This window comes from Drosophila elegans, unplaced genomic scaffold, assembly GCF_018152505.1.
Source record: "Drosophila elegans isolate 14027-0461.03 unplaced genomic scaffold, ASM1815250v1 contig_814, whole genome shotgun sequence".
NCBI classification, from domain to species: Eukaryota; Metazoa; Arthropoda; class Insecta; order Diptera; family Drosophilidae; genus Drosophila; species Drosophila elegans.
This window is the reverse complement of record NW_024546167.1, coordinates 17,295,610-17,314,877: the sequence shown is the minus strand read 5'-3', so window position 1 is coordinate 17,314,877 and position 19,268 is coordinate 17,295,610. Positions and strand designations below refer to the sequence as shown.

General features: G+C 37.8%; 2 protein-coding genes across 4 annotated transcripts; both read left to right on the top strand.

Moving 5' to 3' along the window:
- The first annotated feature begins 1,531 nt into the window (after positions 1-1,531).
- LOC108147987 (ATP-binding cassette sub-family G member 1) lies at positions 1,532-14,532 on the top strand. Of its 3 annotated transcripts, none has more exons than XM_017274802.2 (11): positions 1,532-1,741; positions 8,123-8,375; positions 9,341-9,630; positions 10,075-10,220; positions 10,319-10,557; positions 10,950-11,257; positions 11,322-11,490; positions 11,554-11,654; positions 13,529-13,684; positions 13,750-13,958; positions 14,078-14,532. In XM_017274802.2, exons 2-11 carry the CDS (start codon positions 8,285-8,287, stop codon positions 14,214-14,216), a joined length of 1,848 nt encoding a protein of 615 aa, XP_017130291.1. In that variant the 5' UTR covers positions 1,532-1,741; positions 8,123-8,284; the 3' UTR covers positions 14,217-14,532. The 3 variants fall into 3 exon arrangements, with proteins under 3 accessions (XP_017130291.1, XP_017130288.1, XP_017130290.1); XM_017274799.2 differs by having other exon boundaries at positions 1,532-1,771; XM_017274801.2 differs by lacking the exon at positions 1,532-1,741 and adding an exon at positions 1,805-1,822.
- A 402-nt stretch (positions 14,533-14,934) lies between these two features.
- Positions 14,935-19,215, top strand: LOC108148028 (hepatocyte growth factor-regulated tyrosine kinase substrate). Its single transcript, XM_017274867.2, has 5 exons — positions 14,935-15,095; positions 15,275-15,359; positions 15,415-15,679; positions 16,313-16,687; positions 17,298-19,215. Exons 1-5 carry the CDS (start codon positions 15,065-15,067, stop codon positions 18,834-18,836), a joined length of 2,295 nt encoding a protein of 764 aa, XP_017130356.1. The 5' UTR covers positions 14,935-15,064; the 3' UTR covers positions 18,837-19,215.
- Positions 19,216-19,268: the final 53 nt, after the last annotated feature.

Sequence of the window (19,268 nt, the reverse complement as noted above, 5' to 3'; positions counted from 1 at the left end):
ATTTAACGATCGATTAGAATGCACGTGCAGCCAATCTGGATCAATCAATCATTTGTGCACACTTTCAAAAGGTGGATTACAAAGGGTCTTACAAGGGTGAAACTCACTGTATATAGGTACATATATACTATAATATAACATACCGATAACAATCAACAAGCACGAGTATCTGTCCCTATTACGTTCCATTATTATTGAAGTGCAAATAACTGTATTCCCCTGGGCGGGCTCTACAAATATAGGGTCGTATATCATGATGGACCTGGATATGTTACATTTTCAGCACGATAAGACCGTCTAATTAAAAGAGTAATCGAAGGGGCCGACTTACGACAAATGCCATGTGGGATACCCTTCATGAATAATGACATCTATTGAGTGAAAACGTTTAATCCCAGTAATGTTTAATCCCGCAAAAGTGGAATTCCCGTTGAAAGCTTTTGATATATTCACAATCAATTATAATAGTCTATTATTAATCCATTACGACTGACAAACCGTTGAATCTTAAAGGTGTGAAATAATATGTCTATGGATGATTTGTTCCATTTATCAGCTACACCTTAGGGTTTTGTATAATTTATTACGAGAATGTTGCTTTAGTATTCTATAAAGAACTCAATCCCTTTCTCAGCATGCGTAAGCACTTTTCCAGTTATCAAACTATAAACGAATAGGAATCATCAGGAATGTGGACTTTGCTCGTTTCACTATACTTCTATAAAAACAGAAAGGGTTCGAAAGCGATAATCCACACAACAACACAGTAAATATTCAAATTCAATCTGTTTCCGTATGCTTTTTCTATTTAAATGTCAAAACTACGACTATCTCCCTTTTATCACAGACGGGTAACCTTAAATGTCATATTATCAGTGATTATATAATCATCAGTAAACAGAAAAATGATTGAGTGTGATTAGTGAAAAACAACAATGCTGAATACCAATATACCTAAATAAATTTTACCTATCAGATAGATTTGGCAGGTTGCATTCTCATGACTTGAGGAATGTGCAAATCGATATACATTTTTGTTACAGACGAAGTTTAAAATGTAGTTTTAAATTGTATTTGTAAATTATACAATTCAAGTTAATTAATTTCTTTTAATATAGTACACATTATTTTACATGATCAAAATGCTTTTTGTATTTTGCATAATACCCTCGAAAAGCGTATTTAAAAAACGCAAAAATGTGATATGCATTTTGCACATTGTCCCAATCGCGGACAATACTGAGAATCGAATTTAATTCGCCACACAAATCACGCCGGATAGCATAAACAATGGGGCCTGCGCTTGAAGACGCTCCGAGAGACTGCTTTTATTAATAATATTTGGTACAGTGGGCCCTACGAGCAGTAGACAACCCATCCCGTTGTCCCGCTGTCCCGCCGTCCCGCCGCTCTTCAATCGAATCCAATACCGTATTTCTGCGGTGACGCCGGCAAACGCTTTAGAAAATAAACTATTCGAACGGCCTGCGTTGTACTTAGCCAGTCGCTGTCTGAAAGTCGCCTCAGTCTCGCGTCGCAATTCGAGCGATTCGGAAGCGTTTTGCCCACGTCCGAGCAAAGAAGCATATATATATATTTCTTTCTATATATATATATATAGATAGTCGGTTCTTCTACGCGCGTGCTACAAATCCAAAGTCTTGCATATACCCAGAAATTATAAATAAATTTTCATTTTTTCCCGGCAACTATTAAATACCACTGCTGTGTGTGTTTTTTGGTGTGTGTTTTTGGAGAATACAATACAAAAGTACTTGTGATCGCAAGATTTAATATTCCTTACAAATCAAATGCAATTCGTGTGAGTCAGGGAAAGAATCAGAATCAAAAAATATGCGAGCAAATCAAAAAATCGCACGCAAATGGAATGAAAAACTGGTATCTCTCATCCATTCAAATTTATGCCACAAAAGTCGAGACCGAAAATGCAAACCTTATTGAACTTTGATGGGGAATTGCTGCTTTAATGTCCAGCTGTGTTCCATTTCCCATTGTATTTAATTTTTGGCACGTTACCCGGTTCTCTGCTCCGCTTTTTTTCAGGGGCCTTCGCCTCGCATTCTGGTTCTTATTCTTACTGTAATGAAATCATACAGAAAATAGAGCGTAGACACACATAAACAAAGTGAGGCATAACAATTTATACTCGGCCGATTCTTCGAAGATCAAAGTTCACTGCGAGATTATTTCGGTGTGTTTGGTGTGTGAGGGAAAAATTTCGGAACATCTTTCACCGGGGCATCCATCTCGGCTACGCAATGCGGCCAATGCCATTGCCACCCATCAAGCATACGCCCTGTGTGTGTATGTGTGTGTGTGTGCGGTATTTTAACGACCGAATGTTTGGACTTGTTTCGCGGTTCCTCGTCTCCTCGGGTGTCTTGATCAAATAAACTGGAGTATTTATTTGCATTTTATTAGTCAGCGATTATGCCCTGCCAAATTGTGATGATGATATCACCCGACATGGACGGAAAATGTCCAGAGCCTAGAGCCAATGCCAAGATAGCCCCACCCTCGCGGACACCACGATGCCATTGTCACCGCCGCAGAATGTGGGCCAAAAGCAGGCTCCATTCGCTGGCTGGGTGGTTTCAGTGGGTGGTTTGTGGTGAGTGGTGAGTGGTGTGTGGAAAAGTACAATTTGTAATGCAATACCCACCCATTTGCATGGGGCTTCAAGTTCGCGCCCCAAACTAAACACAAGTGCAAACAAAGTCAGTCATTTCACGTGCAGAGAAAGAAATATCACCGAAAAGTGATCCTGATGTAAGGAATTTGTAATTGAATAATTGACTTAATATGGCTAGCTGTTCAAAAATAAATATATGGAGTTTTTTGTTTCTAAAATTATGAAGCAGTCTAGTTTTAATAATTTTAATTTTATGATAAAAGTAAGAAACATCCAAAATCCATATAGATTCTGATACAGATTTGTTTATTTAAAAAAAATTTGCTTATAAAACAATTACCTTAAGCATTTCTTCTTTAACTCTTACAAATGTTTCATATAAAATAATTACTTTCAGGATTTCTTCTTTAACTTTCCCAAATGATATGGGATTTTAAATTAAAGGAAAAAAGAAACATGTTTATTTATCTTTCTCCCAGTGCAGATGACACATAGAGCATTTATATGAGTGTGCGTCTGGGGGCGTGAGGGTGCGGCTGTGCAAAAGCCTGACCCTCCTTATCATCTATTAGGGCAAACAAACGACTTATCGGTCGCACAACAAGTGCCCCAAGGAAATGGGAATCCATTTCAATTAAAAAGCAAACCACATGGATGCACCGAATGCGATCCGATTCAATAAAGTCCAATCAGAGTCTCGGTTTCCCAGCCCGGTCGGCCTTGAATTCGGATTCCTCTAATCAGTGGAATAGATGATCACGAGCTAACAATGTAGCCCAAAGCATAATTTGATTTCGTCTAACCTTGTCTCCACTTTATTCGTTATATCTATCGGGTGAGAGAATAAACGGCAAGTGGTTCGGTATCTTCAGGAAAAATTCTATTTGTGGATTTTAAAAGTATGAATGAGCGTCACTCAGTGTCTCGCAATTGTATTCCACTGTTGTCTAGCACACACTGTAGCATTCAGAAGCTGTTATCTCCTCGAGGAAATAAAAGTCTGTTTTTCCAAAAGCTTTATCTATGTGGGGCAGTTGAATTTTTTGCGCATTCCCTTTGGGAAAGTCTAGACGATAGAAAAATTCCTTCCTTTATGTTTGTTCATAAACAATAAAGGTTAATCCTAGTTTATTTCCGGTTTTTTTATTAATTTTTTATATTAAAATTTAAGAAAACAATGCCAATTTAGTCGTAATGTAATTCAATGTAATTTTCCTGATGGTAAAGATTTTTTGAGATTGTTTTACTTTAAAGATCTAGACATTGAAAAGTCTTTAATAACCTGTAAATTTAACATTACTTATAAATATATAAAAAATACAGGTATTAAAAAAGGCCACTAATAATTTATTGCTTGTTCATCATTTTAAATACAAGAAGTGGCTTTTGTATAAAGTAAAGAATAAACGGACAAGATTTTGATTTATATAAGACCTTGTTAAAGTTGTAAGAAATAACCGAATGCAGTAGCTCAATAATACTGCTACTTATAGCATTATTGCCACAGGGTTCGGGTTCATTGTCCACACTTCAGAAAGTTTTGCAAGCTTTCAAAAGGTATTACTAAATCTGCTGACAGAACCGACGGAAACTTGACACCTTTCCTGAAGTTTTGACAGCTGATAATTGCCCAAGCCTCAAGTCTCTTCTTAGTGTAAACGTCGTGTCAAGATCTGTGCATGAATGAGCCACTTTATTTGCATATGGCGATTATGCAAGCGCAATAGCGGCTAATTGAATGCGAATCTCCGCTGGTAAATCACAAAGGGTTGATAGCAGACATAGCAGTAGTAGATGGTTATAGCATCAGCTTAGCTTATGCCATTATTTATGTTAGTTAGTATTACGGGTCCGAGAGTGCCGTAATAGTGATCACATATACACGTGCAACGGGTACAGAAACTTTTCCGATCCGATCCCACAAGCGATTGATTGACGAAGTACTAGTACTTCTCTTTTCAGCACTTGCCGGTTTGTTTATGCGATTTGTTTTGTTTATGCAAGACCAAGATTAGAACGTATTATGCCTGGCATCTGTTTTTCCCAACACCCGGAACACAATCGGTGGTAGATTAAATCGCACAATTTATGGTTGGAAATAGTTCTACATAGTGGGAGTAGCAGTGGATGAGTCATGCTCGTAAATAGATTAAAAGTTCTGCGCATCAATAAGTTAACAGAAAGGATTATATTTTATCAGCGGATATATAAGACTGTATAAAAAAAAATTAGATCTTAATTTTTTTAAAAATGGGAATTTTGAGGTGTTTGTTAATTTAAAATCCCACTTTAGTTCTGAGGCATTTGTAACTTCAAAACCGCAGGGTATTTTTTAAAAACTTTCAATAAATATCCCACATGGAAATACACGAATATTATTAAAAAGATTGTGTTAAACCAAATACAAATACATAATGCAGAATATGGGGAGATTCGCCACGAATGACTCAATTCAAATGTGGAAAAGTCAAAGGCAATGTTATTACAATTTATTTTAATTGATAGCAAGTGGCATTCCACAGAGTTCTGGGCACAAGTGTTTGCCTTCCCAAGACATGTGTGTCGTTGTTATTACTTTTATTGTTATTATTTGTTATTGCCGTTTGCCGCTTGCCGTTTGCCGCTTGGTCCGATAGTCGGCTGCATTTGTAATTTTATCGAACCTGCGGGTCAGAGGCTTCGACGGCGAAGGTAGCACCGCTTTAATTGACATTATTTTCGAAGCGAATAGATAACCATGGGAGCCGCGGACAGCTGCCGGCTTTAAGTGGTGTATCATAATGATAACCTCAATTTTATATGTACCTACTAGTATATAAAATATTTATTTACTGCTTCCGTGCGTATTGTTTTCATCACTTTTGTTTACGCTGCGAAGGTTTTTGTGTGCAGCCAAGTGGCGTACAAAAATCTTAAGTCATTAAATCAACGGTCACGTAATATAATTCTAAAGCCCCAAACTCGTCCCCGATTTGAGGCGGACTTTTGCTGTCCATTCAAAGAGGGAATTTCATTGCACAAGATTCGCAAAATGAGAAAAAAACACAAAAGACAGCCGGCAATTACAGTGGTCATTTTGAAATAAGAAGCCCTTAGTTTTATGGCGTTATTAAGTTTGTGAAGGTTTTTGCTCAATTTTAAAAATTATGTAGTTGTAATCAGCTTGGTTTTAATTCATGGCTGTTTTAAATAAAGTGTTTATAAATTTTAGAGTGCAGAACAATAAAACTTGATCAACCTGCTTAATTAAGCAATATTAAAAATTAATAAGTCGCATTTCTTTGTCTTATTCACTCATTAAATTAATACAACCCATTTCATTGAAATTTGTAAAAATTAAACAAGTTTCTCATCATTACCAAGAGCATATATTACAAAAGCAGATGTCTTGATTTAATGAATTAGAAAGGGGCGTGTATAACCCAATGATGTTTAATAGCTATTTAACACTTTATTCCCATCGTTTAAGGCTATGTCAGTTTACCATATAATTATTTAACATTTCTATAAAATTCCTAAATAAATACTTCTTTATTAACTAGAAAGTGTCTTTTTTGAGCGGTCACTGTATTTGCATTGCTCCTGCTCTTTTACACCTCTTCAACTCTATTCATTTTCACTTTTTCTGAACTTGTCGTCAAACAAGTTGTTGTTCTAAGAACTGACCGCCGCAACGTTCTCTTTTTTTTACAATTTCAACGGTTTTTCTCCTTGGATGTAATTCGGTAATTATATGTTTCGTAATTTTCGGTTGCTACTCTTTGGCGGTGCTGCAATCGCCGAAAGCTTTTATTATGGAGCTCGCGATTTCGAACAACTGTTGTTCTTTATGCTCTTTGCAGTAAACTCGATCACCTGACCTACAAAAATCGGGCATATTACTTACAGATCTTCAATGAGTCAGCGCAGAAATTAGTATTTTAAGGGAGATCAATTCCTAGAAAAAAATAATTTAATCCATCTCTACACTATTTGCATACTAATATATGAGCCGTTCCTTAAATTCACTTGTAGGGCATGTTTTATATTTAGCAAATTTCCCCAAGCACATTTCCCGAGATCATTACAGGCTGTAATAGTTACATCATTAAAGAAACTGAAAGTCACGTAGGGGGTGTTTTCCCTATAACTAAGCTACGTGTTCCATGACTAATTGAATAATTTGCGGAAGTTCTTTGAAACTGGCAAGTGGAGAAGTGCGAGGTAGAGTTTTCAGTTAAATCTGGAATTTTCGATTAGATGTGGGACCGATTTTATGACACATTCTTGTGGTTGTGAAAAAATATTCCTTAGAATATATTTTATACAAATCATATGATGTCATTTAACAAACAACGTTAATAAAATATAACATCTGTATAATATCTTTAAAATATAGCAACCCTGAGTGTAGGGTATAAGTACTAGATTATAATTGTACCAAAATTTCACACGTTTTGTTTACAACTGAATTTCGAACAAATCACAAGAATGGTATTTCGCACATAAATTTTAAGTTGGATTTTTTGTGTACACACATTTGTGTTGGATGTTCTGGTTTTGGGCAAGGCCGTTGTTTTCTAGTTTTTATTATTCATAATTGTTCGTGTTGCGCAGGTGTGAGAGATTTGTTAATGCGCTTGAGTCGTAAATTGTTGTTCTGGGCGGCCAAAAAAAAAAAAAAATCAAAATTAAATTGAGTAAAAGGCGACAATCGCCTGACTTAAACTTGAAATTTAACGCCACTTTGCCGGCTCGATTGTTGACTTCCAGTTAGCATTTTGCATTGCCGCGCTGTATATTTGATATGGGAATGTGCTTAGCTCTGCCTGATTATAATTTTTATAAATTTGTTTTTGTTTTTTGCTTTAGTATTTTGCTTTTAGCTGCTGCTCTGCTCGGCGTCGGCGTCGACGCGAGCAGAATCGGCGGCAGAGGCCCCAACGTTTTAGTCGACGGCAACTTCTTCCGCAGTTATCAGCTGTCTGCCAACGGGGGCGCATGCGCAGAGAGGCATTTTGACAAAATCGTAATTTAACACTTTTCCCTTTTAGTTTTCTTTAAAGAAAATTAAAAGCAGAAGAAAATTAAACACAGACAAATAAAGCAGAAAATATAAATCATTAAAAGTAAACCATATAAACCAAAAGCTGATAATAAAAACCAGTGGATAAAAAACAAAAAAATAAAAACAGGGATTAAAAAACAGAAAACTGAAAACAGAAAATAAAAATAACGAAATTAAAAACAGAATAATAAACTTGTAACGCTTTTCGGTTTCGGTTTCGACAGTTCACGAACTTTGAGGTCACTCCAGTTCAAGACGCGCTCTAATTGCCACTGTAAGGGCTTTCAGGCATTGCATTATACCGAGTGCTCAGTGATATAATTTTGTTTTTTTGATTCCCCCTCCGAACCACACACAAATTGCAACTCGAAACCATTGCCAGATGGTTTGTAATCCATTATAAATACTGTTGTTTCACGCAGCCATTTCGAAAACAATTTAAAAGTGCTCTCCGAATTTGATACGAGTAAATAATGCGCACAGCAAGCAGCAGTCAAAGCTAATTAATTTCGATAAGCATCCAAAATAAATCAGCGAGAACGTTTGTAAACATTACTCCGGAATAATACGAGAACACACACAAAATGGATAGCAGCAAATTACTGAAGAATGTCTACGGCATCGACATACATTTCGAAGATCTCGTCTACCAGGTCAATGTACCCAAGATGCAAGGTAAGACTATTAAACTAATATTATCACTAGAAAATATATATGTCTAGAAATCAGTTGGGACAAATCAAATAAAAAATGAATCTCATTATTACATCTTTTTATTGCTTTTATAATGCAAATTTAATTTATACATTTCAACAGTATTAAAGAAGTACTTAAAGTAAATTTCATGTTAATAAATTAACTATATATTTATATATTATTGTTGTCCAAATCGGATTAGCACGTTTCTTTCCGAGTGCTTCGAGTAGTCTCGAGTGCAAATTGACTATCTCTATTAGCCCTGACAGTGGGCCGGAAGTAAAGATCCCGGACCGCAGGTGTTACTCCTTGATAATCTAAAGTCAATAGAGCAAACAGTTATCGCAAATGAAACGAATTAAAAGATTGCGCTTGAGGCTTGAGTCTTGAGTGGAACAAGTTATCATCTTTTTTTAGATTGACCCATCCAAAATGTATATTAAACTTGTTTTATGACGTGAGCAACATTAAATGAGGGCTTTTTTTCATGGCTCCAAACCTGATAACCTTATTGTACGCAGCTTAATTACTCCGCACATGTGAAATATTTGAAATAGGTGAAAAGGTTGCGAAACTCACTTGGGGTAGCAACATAAAAATGAAACTGACTAAGGATCATTAAGCACATAACACCAAATAAACTTGTAGTCAAGTGTCTTTGAGAAATTATAAGTACTCAATTTAAGAAATCAAAATAATATATTATATTTGCATTTTGAAACTACAAATTTTTGCTTCAAGCCAATTTTTGTATAACTCTATAATTCAACAGACCAAAATTTCTACTACCTTATACAAATAGTTATTAATCTCAGCTTAAGTTCATGGCTTTATATAAGGTAACCAATTTAAAGCGAGGTTAATTAATTAATTTTTCGTTCACTTATCTAAATATCAATATCATTACTAATTATGTTGTTTGCCCATTTCTTGTCTATTCACAGAAAAGAAATCGGTGCTAAAGGGTATTACAGGAACATTTAAGTCGGGCGAACTGACCGCAATAATGGGTCCCTCGGGGGCAGGTAAATCTAGTCTAATGAACATCCTCACGGGTCTGACCAAAACCGGTGTCAGCGGGAAGATAGAGATCGGGAAGGCCCGCAAGTTGTGCGGTTACATTATGCAGGACGATCACTTCTTTCCCTACTTCACCGTCGAGGAAACGATGCTGATGGCGGCAACACTTAAAATCTCCAACAAATGCGTCAGTCTACAGGAAAAAAGAACTCTGGTAAGTAAACAAGAAAAACACTGAGAAAAAAGTTGTTGTTTTTTTTATACATTTAAAATTGAAATAATTTAAAATTGCAAGAAAACATACGAAACATATTATAAAGAATTGGTACTTAGACACAAAATTTGGACCTAACAACAACAAAATATTTTTTAAACAGAAAGTTAAAAAATATTTTTCTCCCTTGTACATACTATCTAATAAAATATATGAATTTTATAAGAATGTGATTAAATAGTTGTTTGATTTTTTGTATATATAAATCTAAAACAATCGTTATCTGTAATTTTTATAAATCAGACTGTGCGAATAATATATATATTAATCTGAAAAATTAGTTTTTTGTTTTTTATATATATATATAAATCCGAAAATTTGGTTTCCTAAGATTTTTTGAGTGTCCAATCAAGGGAGAAATACTAATTGACATGTGATTTACAGATCGACTACTTGCTGAACTCGCTGAAACTGACCAAGGCGCGTCAGACGAAGTGCTCCAACCTGAGTGGCGGCCAGAAGAAGCGCCTGTCCATCGCATTGGAGCTGATAGACAATCCAGCGGTGTTATTTTTAGACGAGCCCACAACGTGAGTGAGAGGACTATTGTCCTCGAAACCTGTTGGCGTAGCCCAATCGAACTGAACATAAACCAACCTTGAACCTCTTTAATTCTGATCTTAAACAGTGGTCTGGACAGTTCCTCCTCCGTCGACACCATCCAGCTGCTGCGCGGTTTGGCAAACGAGGGCCGCACCATTGTGTGCACGATCCACCAGCCGTCGACCAACATCTACAATCTCTTCAACCTGATCTACGTGCTGAGTGCGGGTCGATGCACCTACCAGGGCACGCCCCAGAACACGGTCATGTTTCTCAGCAACGTGGGCCTGGAGTGCCCGCCCTACCACAATCCCGCCGATTTCCGTGAGTAGATGGTAGCCAACACCCCTCCCTTTTCCCTTGTCCCTTGCCCCTTGTCCCTTCGCTTCATTAGCCATGACTACTCATTTAAGCCTACCTGTTAATTGGTTCATTATGTTGCCCTTTCTACAATCAGTGATTATATGATACGATCTGGTAAAGCCCTCATCAGCATACATTTCTTATTACCATATTGATAAACCAAAAAAAACTTAGTAAATGTAGGTTCTTTATTAAAATTAAAATTCATTTAATTACTAGCCTTTAGAATTCTTTCTCGAATGTAACATTTAAGACACTTATATTACTGTGCATTCTTCTTCAAAAATTCGATTTTTTTGATAAATGGAAAGTAAAGGGATGAGGCGTGTTATTAAAGGTGTTAATTATTTCAGTGCTGGAATGCGCGAACGGCGATTACGGGGATCAGACCGAGACGCTGGCAGAAGCCGCCAAGGACAACCGCTGGCGATACGATCAGCAACTGATGCAGGGAGAGACTGCCGATCCGCCCAGTGAAACACAGGTGGCCAAGTTCAACGAATCCCAGTCACCTGGGCAGGTTCAGGTGCAGGTCCAGAAGATCGAAATCCAGAACATGGCCTCATCGAAGGATCTGACCAGGCACACGTATCCGCCCACGGAATATATGCGCCTCTGGCTGCTAATCGGTCGCTGTCACCTGCAATTCTTCAGGGATTGGGTAAGCCATATAGAACTATTATCCCATTTAAAATATTAACTAAATGTCTATATTTACATTTTAGACAGTAACCTATCTGAAACTGGCCATTCACATAATCTGCTCCGTTTTAATCGGTCTGTTCTTTGGCGATTCGGGTAGCAATGCCACCAAACAAATATCCAATGTTGGCATGATTATGATCCACTGCGTATATCTCTGGTACACCACCATTATGCCGGGCATTTTGAGATGTAAGTTTAGGATGAAGACTGCATTACTTTATGGTTAACTCTATAATGGATAATGTCTTGCAGATCCCTCTGAAATTCAGATCATCAGGAAGGAAACGTTCAATAATTGGTACAAACTGCGAACCTATTACATTGCCACTGTTATCACTTCCACTCCAGTTCATGTGAGTCTATATTACACCTTAGTTGGGAATAAAAAATATATCTGTAAAATTGGTATATAAAAATATATATTTATCACGGGGACCACAGATATTACTAGGGTTTTGAAATTACTTATAAAGGTGCCTAAAAGTATGCTACTATTTATTTTATAACGTCCGAAGTCTGATGAACTTTTGAATACCCACGTTCTGGTTTTCATTGTATAAATTTATTATTGTTATTGTTATTATTATTATTTATTATTTTTTCGAAATTTGATCCAATCCAAAATTTTTGAGCTGTGAATGCCAATTTGTTAAAAAATTTTATGACGAGTTCAACGATGTATGGCATTCCAACATTAAACCATTATATTCCATAGTTTTGATCAAAAAACTGAAATTTAAAATTAATTTTTTGGAGGTCGCCAATTTTAGCATTTTTTATAAGGGGTACCATCATCATTTTTTTCGAAATTTGATCCAACCCAAAATTTTTGAGCTGTGAATGCCAGTTTGTTGGAAATTTTATGACGAATTCAACGATGTATGGCATTCCAACATTAAACCATTATATTCCATAGTCTTGATCAAAAAACTGAAATTTAAACTGATTTTTTGGAGGTCGCCAATTTTAGCATTTTTTATAAGGGGTACCATCATCATTTTTTCGAAATTTGATCCAACCCAAAATTTTTGAGCTGTGAATGCCAGTTTGTTGGAAATTTTATGACGAATTCAACGATGTATGGCATTCCAACATTAAACCATTATATTCCATAGTCTTGATCAAAAAACTGAAATTTAAACTCATTTTTTGGAGGTCGCCAATTTTAGCATTTTTTATAAGGGGTACCATCATCATTTTTTTCGAAATTTGATCCAACCCAAAATTTTTGAGCTGTGAATGCCAGTTTGTTGGAAATTTTATGACGAATTCAACGATGTATGGCATTCCAACATTAAACCATTATATTCCATAGTTTTAATCAAAAAACTGATATTTAAACACATTTTTTGGAGGTCGCCAATTTTAGTATTTTTTATAAGGGGTACCATCATCATTTTTTTCGAAATTTGATCCAACCCAAAATTTTTGAGCTGTGAATGCCAGTTTGTTGGAAATTTTATGACGAATTCAACGATGTATGGCATTCCAACATTAAACCATTATATTCCATAGTTTTGATCAAAAAACTGAAATTTAAACACATTTTTTGGAGGTCGCCAATTTTAGCATTTTTTATAAGGGGTACCATCATCATTTTTTTCGAAATTTGATCCGACCCAAAATTTTTGAGCTGTGAATGCCAGTTTGTTGGAAATTTTATGACGAATTCAACGATGTATGGCATTCCAACATTAAACCATTATATTCCATAGTTTTGATCAAAAAACTGAAATTTAAACACATTTTTTGGAGGTCGCCAATTTTAGCATTTTTTATAAGGGGTACCATCATAATTTTTTTCGAAATTTGATCCAACCCAAAATTTTTGAGCTGTGAATGCCAGTTTGTTGGAAATTTTATGACGAATTCAACGATGTATGGCATTCCAACATTAAACCATTATATTCCATAGTTTTGATCAAAAAACTGAAATTTAAACACATTTTTTGGAGGTCGCCAATTTTAGCATTTTTTATAAGGGGTACCATCATCATTTTTTTCGAAATTTGATCCAACCCAAAATGTTTGAGCTGTGAATGCCAGTTTGTTGGAAATTTTATGACGAATTCAACGATGTATGGCATTCCAACATTAAACCATTATATTCCATAGTTTTGATCAAAAAACTGATATTTAAACACATTTTTTGGAGGTCGCCAATTTTAGTATTTTTTATAAGGGGTACTTAATTATTTAAACTCTTCTAAATTTATTTTTTTTGTAGATTATCTTCTCGACCGTTTATATAACGATAGGATATCTGATGACGGACCAGCCCATTGAAATGGAACGATTTGTGAAATACCTGTTGAGTGCAGTGGTGGTTACTATTTGTGCGGATGGTCTGGGCGTATTCCTGGGCACCATCTTAAATCCAGTGGTAAGAAAATATATTTAGCATCGAAATATATTTGTACCCATTTTCATCATAAACCTCCCATTCAGAATGGTACTTTTGTGGGCGCTATTTCGACATCTTGTATGCTGATGTTCTCCGGCTTTCTCATCCTGCTGAATCACATTCCGGCGGCCATGCGATTTATGGCCTATATATCGCCATTGCGTTATGCACTGGAAAACATGGTAATCTCGCTATATGGAAATCAGCGGGGACAGTTGATCTGCCCGCCCACGGAGTTTTATTGCCACTTCAAGTGAGTTGAACTTCGGAAGTTTTAAATAATAAAATTATAAACAATTTTTTTTTATTTGAGTTGAACTTCGGAAGTTTTAAATAATAAAATTATAAACAATTTTTTTTTATTTGTTATAGAAACGCCGTTACTGTGCTGCGACAATTTGGAATGGAAGGCGGCGATTTTGGCCACAACATCATGATGATCCTGATCCAAATAGCGATCTTCAAGGTCCTGGCCTACTTTACTTTGAAGCACAAGATGAAGACCACTTGAAGTGGGGGCTATGCTATGTTTGCTTTTAGTATTCGGCTTAATTTGAATCGAATGTGATTTTATGTTACTTATCGCTTAGTTGCAAGTAAACCCAACCTTTTTATATCGGCGTGTGATACTTTAACAAATGCAACGAACCATTGCAATGCCAATGCCAACTGTTGCGGCAACCTCTAAGCATAGCGAATCATAGTTTTTATACAGTTTATGTATGGATAACAAACATTTATATACGTGTAATTAATTGTCTAGTTAACCTATTTTTAAGCGAGACCTGTATGAACAAACGAAATAAAAATGATGTTTAAGTAAATTAGCTAGAGGTGTTTCTTTTAAACTGAACACTACAAATAAATAAGGAGGTTGAAAGCAACGGGCTGTCAATAATAAATAACCGATTAAATTGGAACTTGTTCAATTGCTTGGATGCCATTATTACTGCATATTTTATATAAAATAATAATAAAATCGTTATTATTTTTTTATGGTTGAGGGCTAATATTATTTGCTTTTTTTTAAACTACTAAGCCTTTATTATCTCCCGATATTTGTTTCCGCTTTTGGTCTTTATTTAATTTATTTTTAATATAACTTAGTAAAACCTTATAAAATATCGTTTAAGAAACCGTTAAAATTTTTAAAACGCACTAGGGATTTCTACTTACTCCTATTTGCGCTGTAGCTTCTACCGCCATCTGGCAACATTATAAGAGAGTGACATTTTATTGATGTGGCAACGTCCGGCTATTGCAGAAAAATTTCTTCGCACTTGCAAAACAATAATATTAATTTTAGTACAATATTAATAGAAAAACAACGACGAGAAGCAGCGAAAAAGCACAAAGAACATGTTTCGATCAAGTTTTGACAAAAACTTAGGTAAGAATAAGCAGGAAAGACGGTGAACCACTGTAAAGTTTGTCCAGTTAAAGTGACTCATCGGGAAGCCAACAAAAAAAACATCCAAAAAGTAACAATAAAAGGCAATTGACCCTTCAAGCAACTTAAGAGTGTGATAAATGCACAAAGACTAATAATTACGCACTTTCTAATTGCAGAAAATGCCACCAGCCATTTGCGATTGGAGCCCGACTGGCCCTCCATTCTGCTCATCTGCGATGAGATCAATCAGAAAGATGTCACGTAAGTTTTTTGGGTTATTTCGGGTTAAAAGTTGTTAATTGTTTAACATTTGCAGTCCTAAGAACGCCTTTGCTGCCATCAAAAAGAAGATGAACTCACCAAATCCGCACTCGTCCTGCTATTCCCTTCTGGTCCTCGAGAGCATCGTAAAGAACTGTGGAGCACCCGTTCACGAGGAGGTCTTCACCAAGGAGAATTGCGAGATGTTCAGCAGCTTCCTGGAGACCACGCCCCACGAGAACGTCCGCCAGAAGATGCTGGAACTGGTGCAGACATGGGCCAACGCCTTCCGCTCCTCGGACAAATACCAGGCCATCAAGGTATGGAGGACTTACAGAAATCCCATAATCTATTATGATATAACAGTATACTAAAAAGCCAATCTTAATTTAATAATAGTTACCCAAACATGCTAGAATGGCACTGAAATATGTAAAGATTCCAGTTATAGTTTTTAGTCCTTAGAATTTTTCTCGATGACCAGAATCCATTTCCCATATAAGCTTCAGTTAAAAAAAATGTTGAGATCTTAACTTTTAAATTACAATGTTAGACAGAAATGTATTTTTTTTAAATGTCTATTGTTGAGAAGCTTACTAGCCAATAATATATAATATAAACTTTAGTTTAAAACGATTCTTCTTATTTTTAAATATTGTGTTGTTAGCAATTAAAAATTTTTACAAAAAAAAGTTTAGTTATCCAAAAGGTAAAACACAAATAAAATAATAAGTTCCCTTTTCCCATGTCACCCCTAGTACTAAAATCCGGCCCTGTCTTTAGCCATTAACTTAATTAGTGGACAACAACTGTTTGGTGTGGACAAGAGCCAGTTTAGTTTCAACGTTTAAAACGAAATGAGCTCCGAGGAAGAACTAAGCTTGGAAGAGGAGTCCCTAGTAGACACACCCCATTAAATGCGTTACCATTAATACAATTTCCTTGTTTTACAGGACACCATGACCATCCTAAAGGCCAAGGGGCACACTTTTCCCGAGCTTCGCGAGGCGGATGCTATGTTCACGGCGGACACGGCTCCCAATTGGGCAGACGGAAGGGTGTGCCATCGCTGTCGGGTGGAGTTCACCTTCACCAACCGGAAGCACCACTGCCGGAACTGCGGCCAGGTCTTCTGTGGCCAGTGCACCGCCAAGCAGTGTCCGCTGCCCAAGTACGGAATCGAGAAGGAGGTGCGTGTATGCGATGGATGCTTTGCTGCCCTCCAGCGTCCAACAAGCGGCAGCGGTGGCGCTAAGTCCGGAACGCGTCCGGCGGACAGCGAACTACCGGCGGAGTATCTGAACAGCACTTTGGCTCAGCAGGTTCAGGTGAGTCACCAAAAAGCCCATTTGTATGGCCGTCATGATGGGAGATAGCAAAACATTTGTTTTGAGCTACTAAAAGTAAGCAACGATAAATTTTCGATCAGTCATTTTCAGTACGATTTAAAATCTCTAGAGGGTAGGTTGTGTTTGTGCGAAATTAAATATACTTATTCCTTATCTATGAAAAAGAAAGAAAATAAACAAGCTTTACCCCATCCACTCGCATAGGCAAGGGAATTTTAGTATGATTTTAAACTTTTATTTGCTTGGTTGTGTTTGTCAGTTATTTATTATATATATTTGTTATCTAAAGCAGAAATAAGAAAGATATTCACTCTATATAGTTATATTATTTGTTTAAATACCAACATAATCTTGCTTTTATTTAGAGATTCATAATTGCTTTAGTGAACTTATAGAAATATGACTATCTAAAAGAAATCGATCATCTTTAATATGATTTTAAACCTTTAGTTCATTGTGTGTTTTTGTCAACTATTTAATATATTTATTATCTAAAACTTTAATAAAAAATAAATGGAAAACAACCCCTTATACTCTTGAAATTTACAATTAATTAAAATAAATACTTTAATTCAAATTCAAATTCCAGACACCAGCCCGCAAGACCGAGCAGGAACTCAAGGAGGAGGAGGAGCTGCAACTGGCCCTGGCACTCAGTCAATCGGAGGCGGAGCAGCAGAAGCCCAAGCAGCAATCCCAGTCAGCAGCAGCAGCGACTTCCTATCGCCTGCAGCAGCGATCTCCCAGTCCCGAAGCTCCACCCGAGCCCAGCAAGGAGTACGCACAGCAGCAGCAGCCACCGGAGGAGGCCAACAATCCGGAGCTGGCCAAGTACTTGAACCGCAGCTACTGGGAGCAGCGCAAGATTAGCGAGTCCTCCTCGATGGCCAGTCCCTCGGCGCCGAGTCCCATGCCACCGACACCGCAGCCGCAGCAGATTATGCCGCTGCAGCCGAAGAGTGCGGATGAGGTGCAGATCGATGAGTTTGCCGCCAATATGCGCACTCAGGTGGAGATCTTTGTGAACCGCATGAAGTCCAATTCGAGTCGTGGTCGCAGCATCTCCAACGATTCCTCAGTGCAGACCCTGTTCATGACCCTGACTTCGTTGCACTCGCAGCAGTTGTCCTACATCAAGGAGATGGACGACAAGCGCATGTGGTACGAGCAGCTGCAGGATAAGCTCACCCAGATCAAGGATTCGAGGGCTGCGCTGGATCAACTGCGGCAGGAGCATGTGGAGAAGTTGCGCCGCATTGCCGAGGAGCAGGAGCGCCAGAGGCAGATGCAGATGGCCCAGAAACTGGACATAATGCGCAAGAAGAAGCAAGAGTATTTGCAGTACCAACGCCAGTTGGCCCTGCAGCGCATCCAGGAGCAGGAGCGCGAGATGCAGCTGCGCCAGGAGCAGCAGAAGGCGCAGTATTTGATGGGTCAGTCGGCTCCACCATTCCCCTACATGCCACCGTCTGCGTTGCCGCAACATGGTTCCCCTTCGCATCAGCTGAACAATGTTTATAATCCATATGCTGCCGGAGTGCCCGGCTATCCGGCTCCCAACGGACATGGCCAGTTTCAGGCCATTCCGCCGGGCATGTACAATCCGTCGATGCAACAGCCAATGCCACCGAATCTTCAGCAGCAGCCTGGCGGATTGATGCAGCAGCCAGCGCCGCCTGGAAATCCACAGATGATGCCGCCCATGCCCGACAATCAGTTCGCCAACAATCCAGCAATGGCACAGCAGCCCCCACAAATTCCATTTCAACAGCAGGCTCATCCAATTCCTGGTCAGCAGCCACAGCAAATTCCTGGTCAGCAGCCACAACAAATTCCTGGACAGCAGCCACAGCAAATTCCTGGACAGCAGCCACAGCAAATCGCAGTTCAGCAGCAACCTCAACCGCAAATGGCTCACGTGATGCTGCAGCAGCAGCAGATTGTGCAAACCCATCCGCCATTGGCCAACCAGGCGCCTCCAGCTGCGCAGGCACCTCCTGTCACCGAAATCGTGGCCAGCCAAGTCCAAGCGGTGGCTGCTGCACCTGCTCCACCTCAGAACGAACCAGGACCTGCGCCCATTAAAGCTGAAGAGCCAGCCACAGCGGAACTAATCAGTTTCGACTAATCAAATGTTATTCATTTTGTATTACCCCTTTGGAGTTGGGTCGAAAACAGTTCTCGTGTGGATGTCTCATGCCAAAAACGTACGTTTTGTTAAGGATATTGGTGCCACTATTCCAGTTTTAAGTGAGCCATTTTAAATGTTAAATGAATTTCCAAATTATTTAGTTCATTGCGGTTATCAGTTACTATTCCAAACGCTTTCGTTACGAGAAAAAAATATGCTAAATTTTAATTTAAGTGCAAATTTAGGGCGAATGAAGAAAAGACATTTAGAAAATGCTATGCGAGATCTGTTTAAGCCGGAAGTCAGCTCTTTTATCAAGTTTTAACCATCCAATGTTATCCAAAAAATAAAACTTAACTTTGAATTTTGTGCATCACTTGTATTGTTTTCTTAAGTTTTCTTAAGGGATGTTAAATATTTAGATTTCCT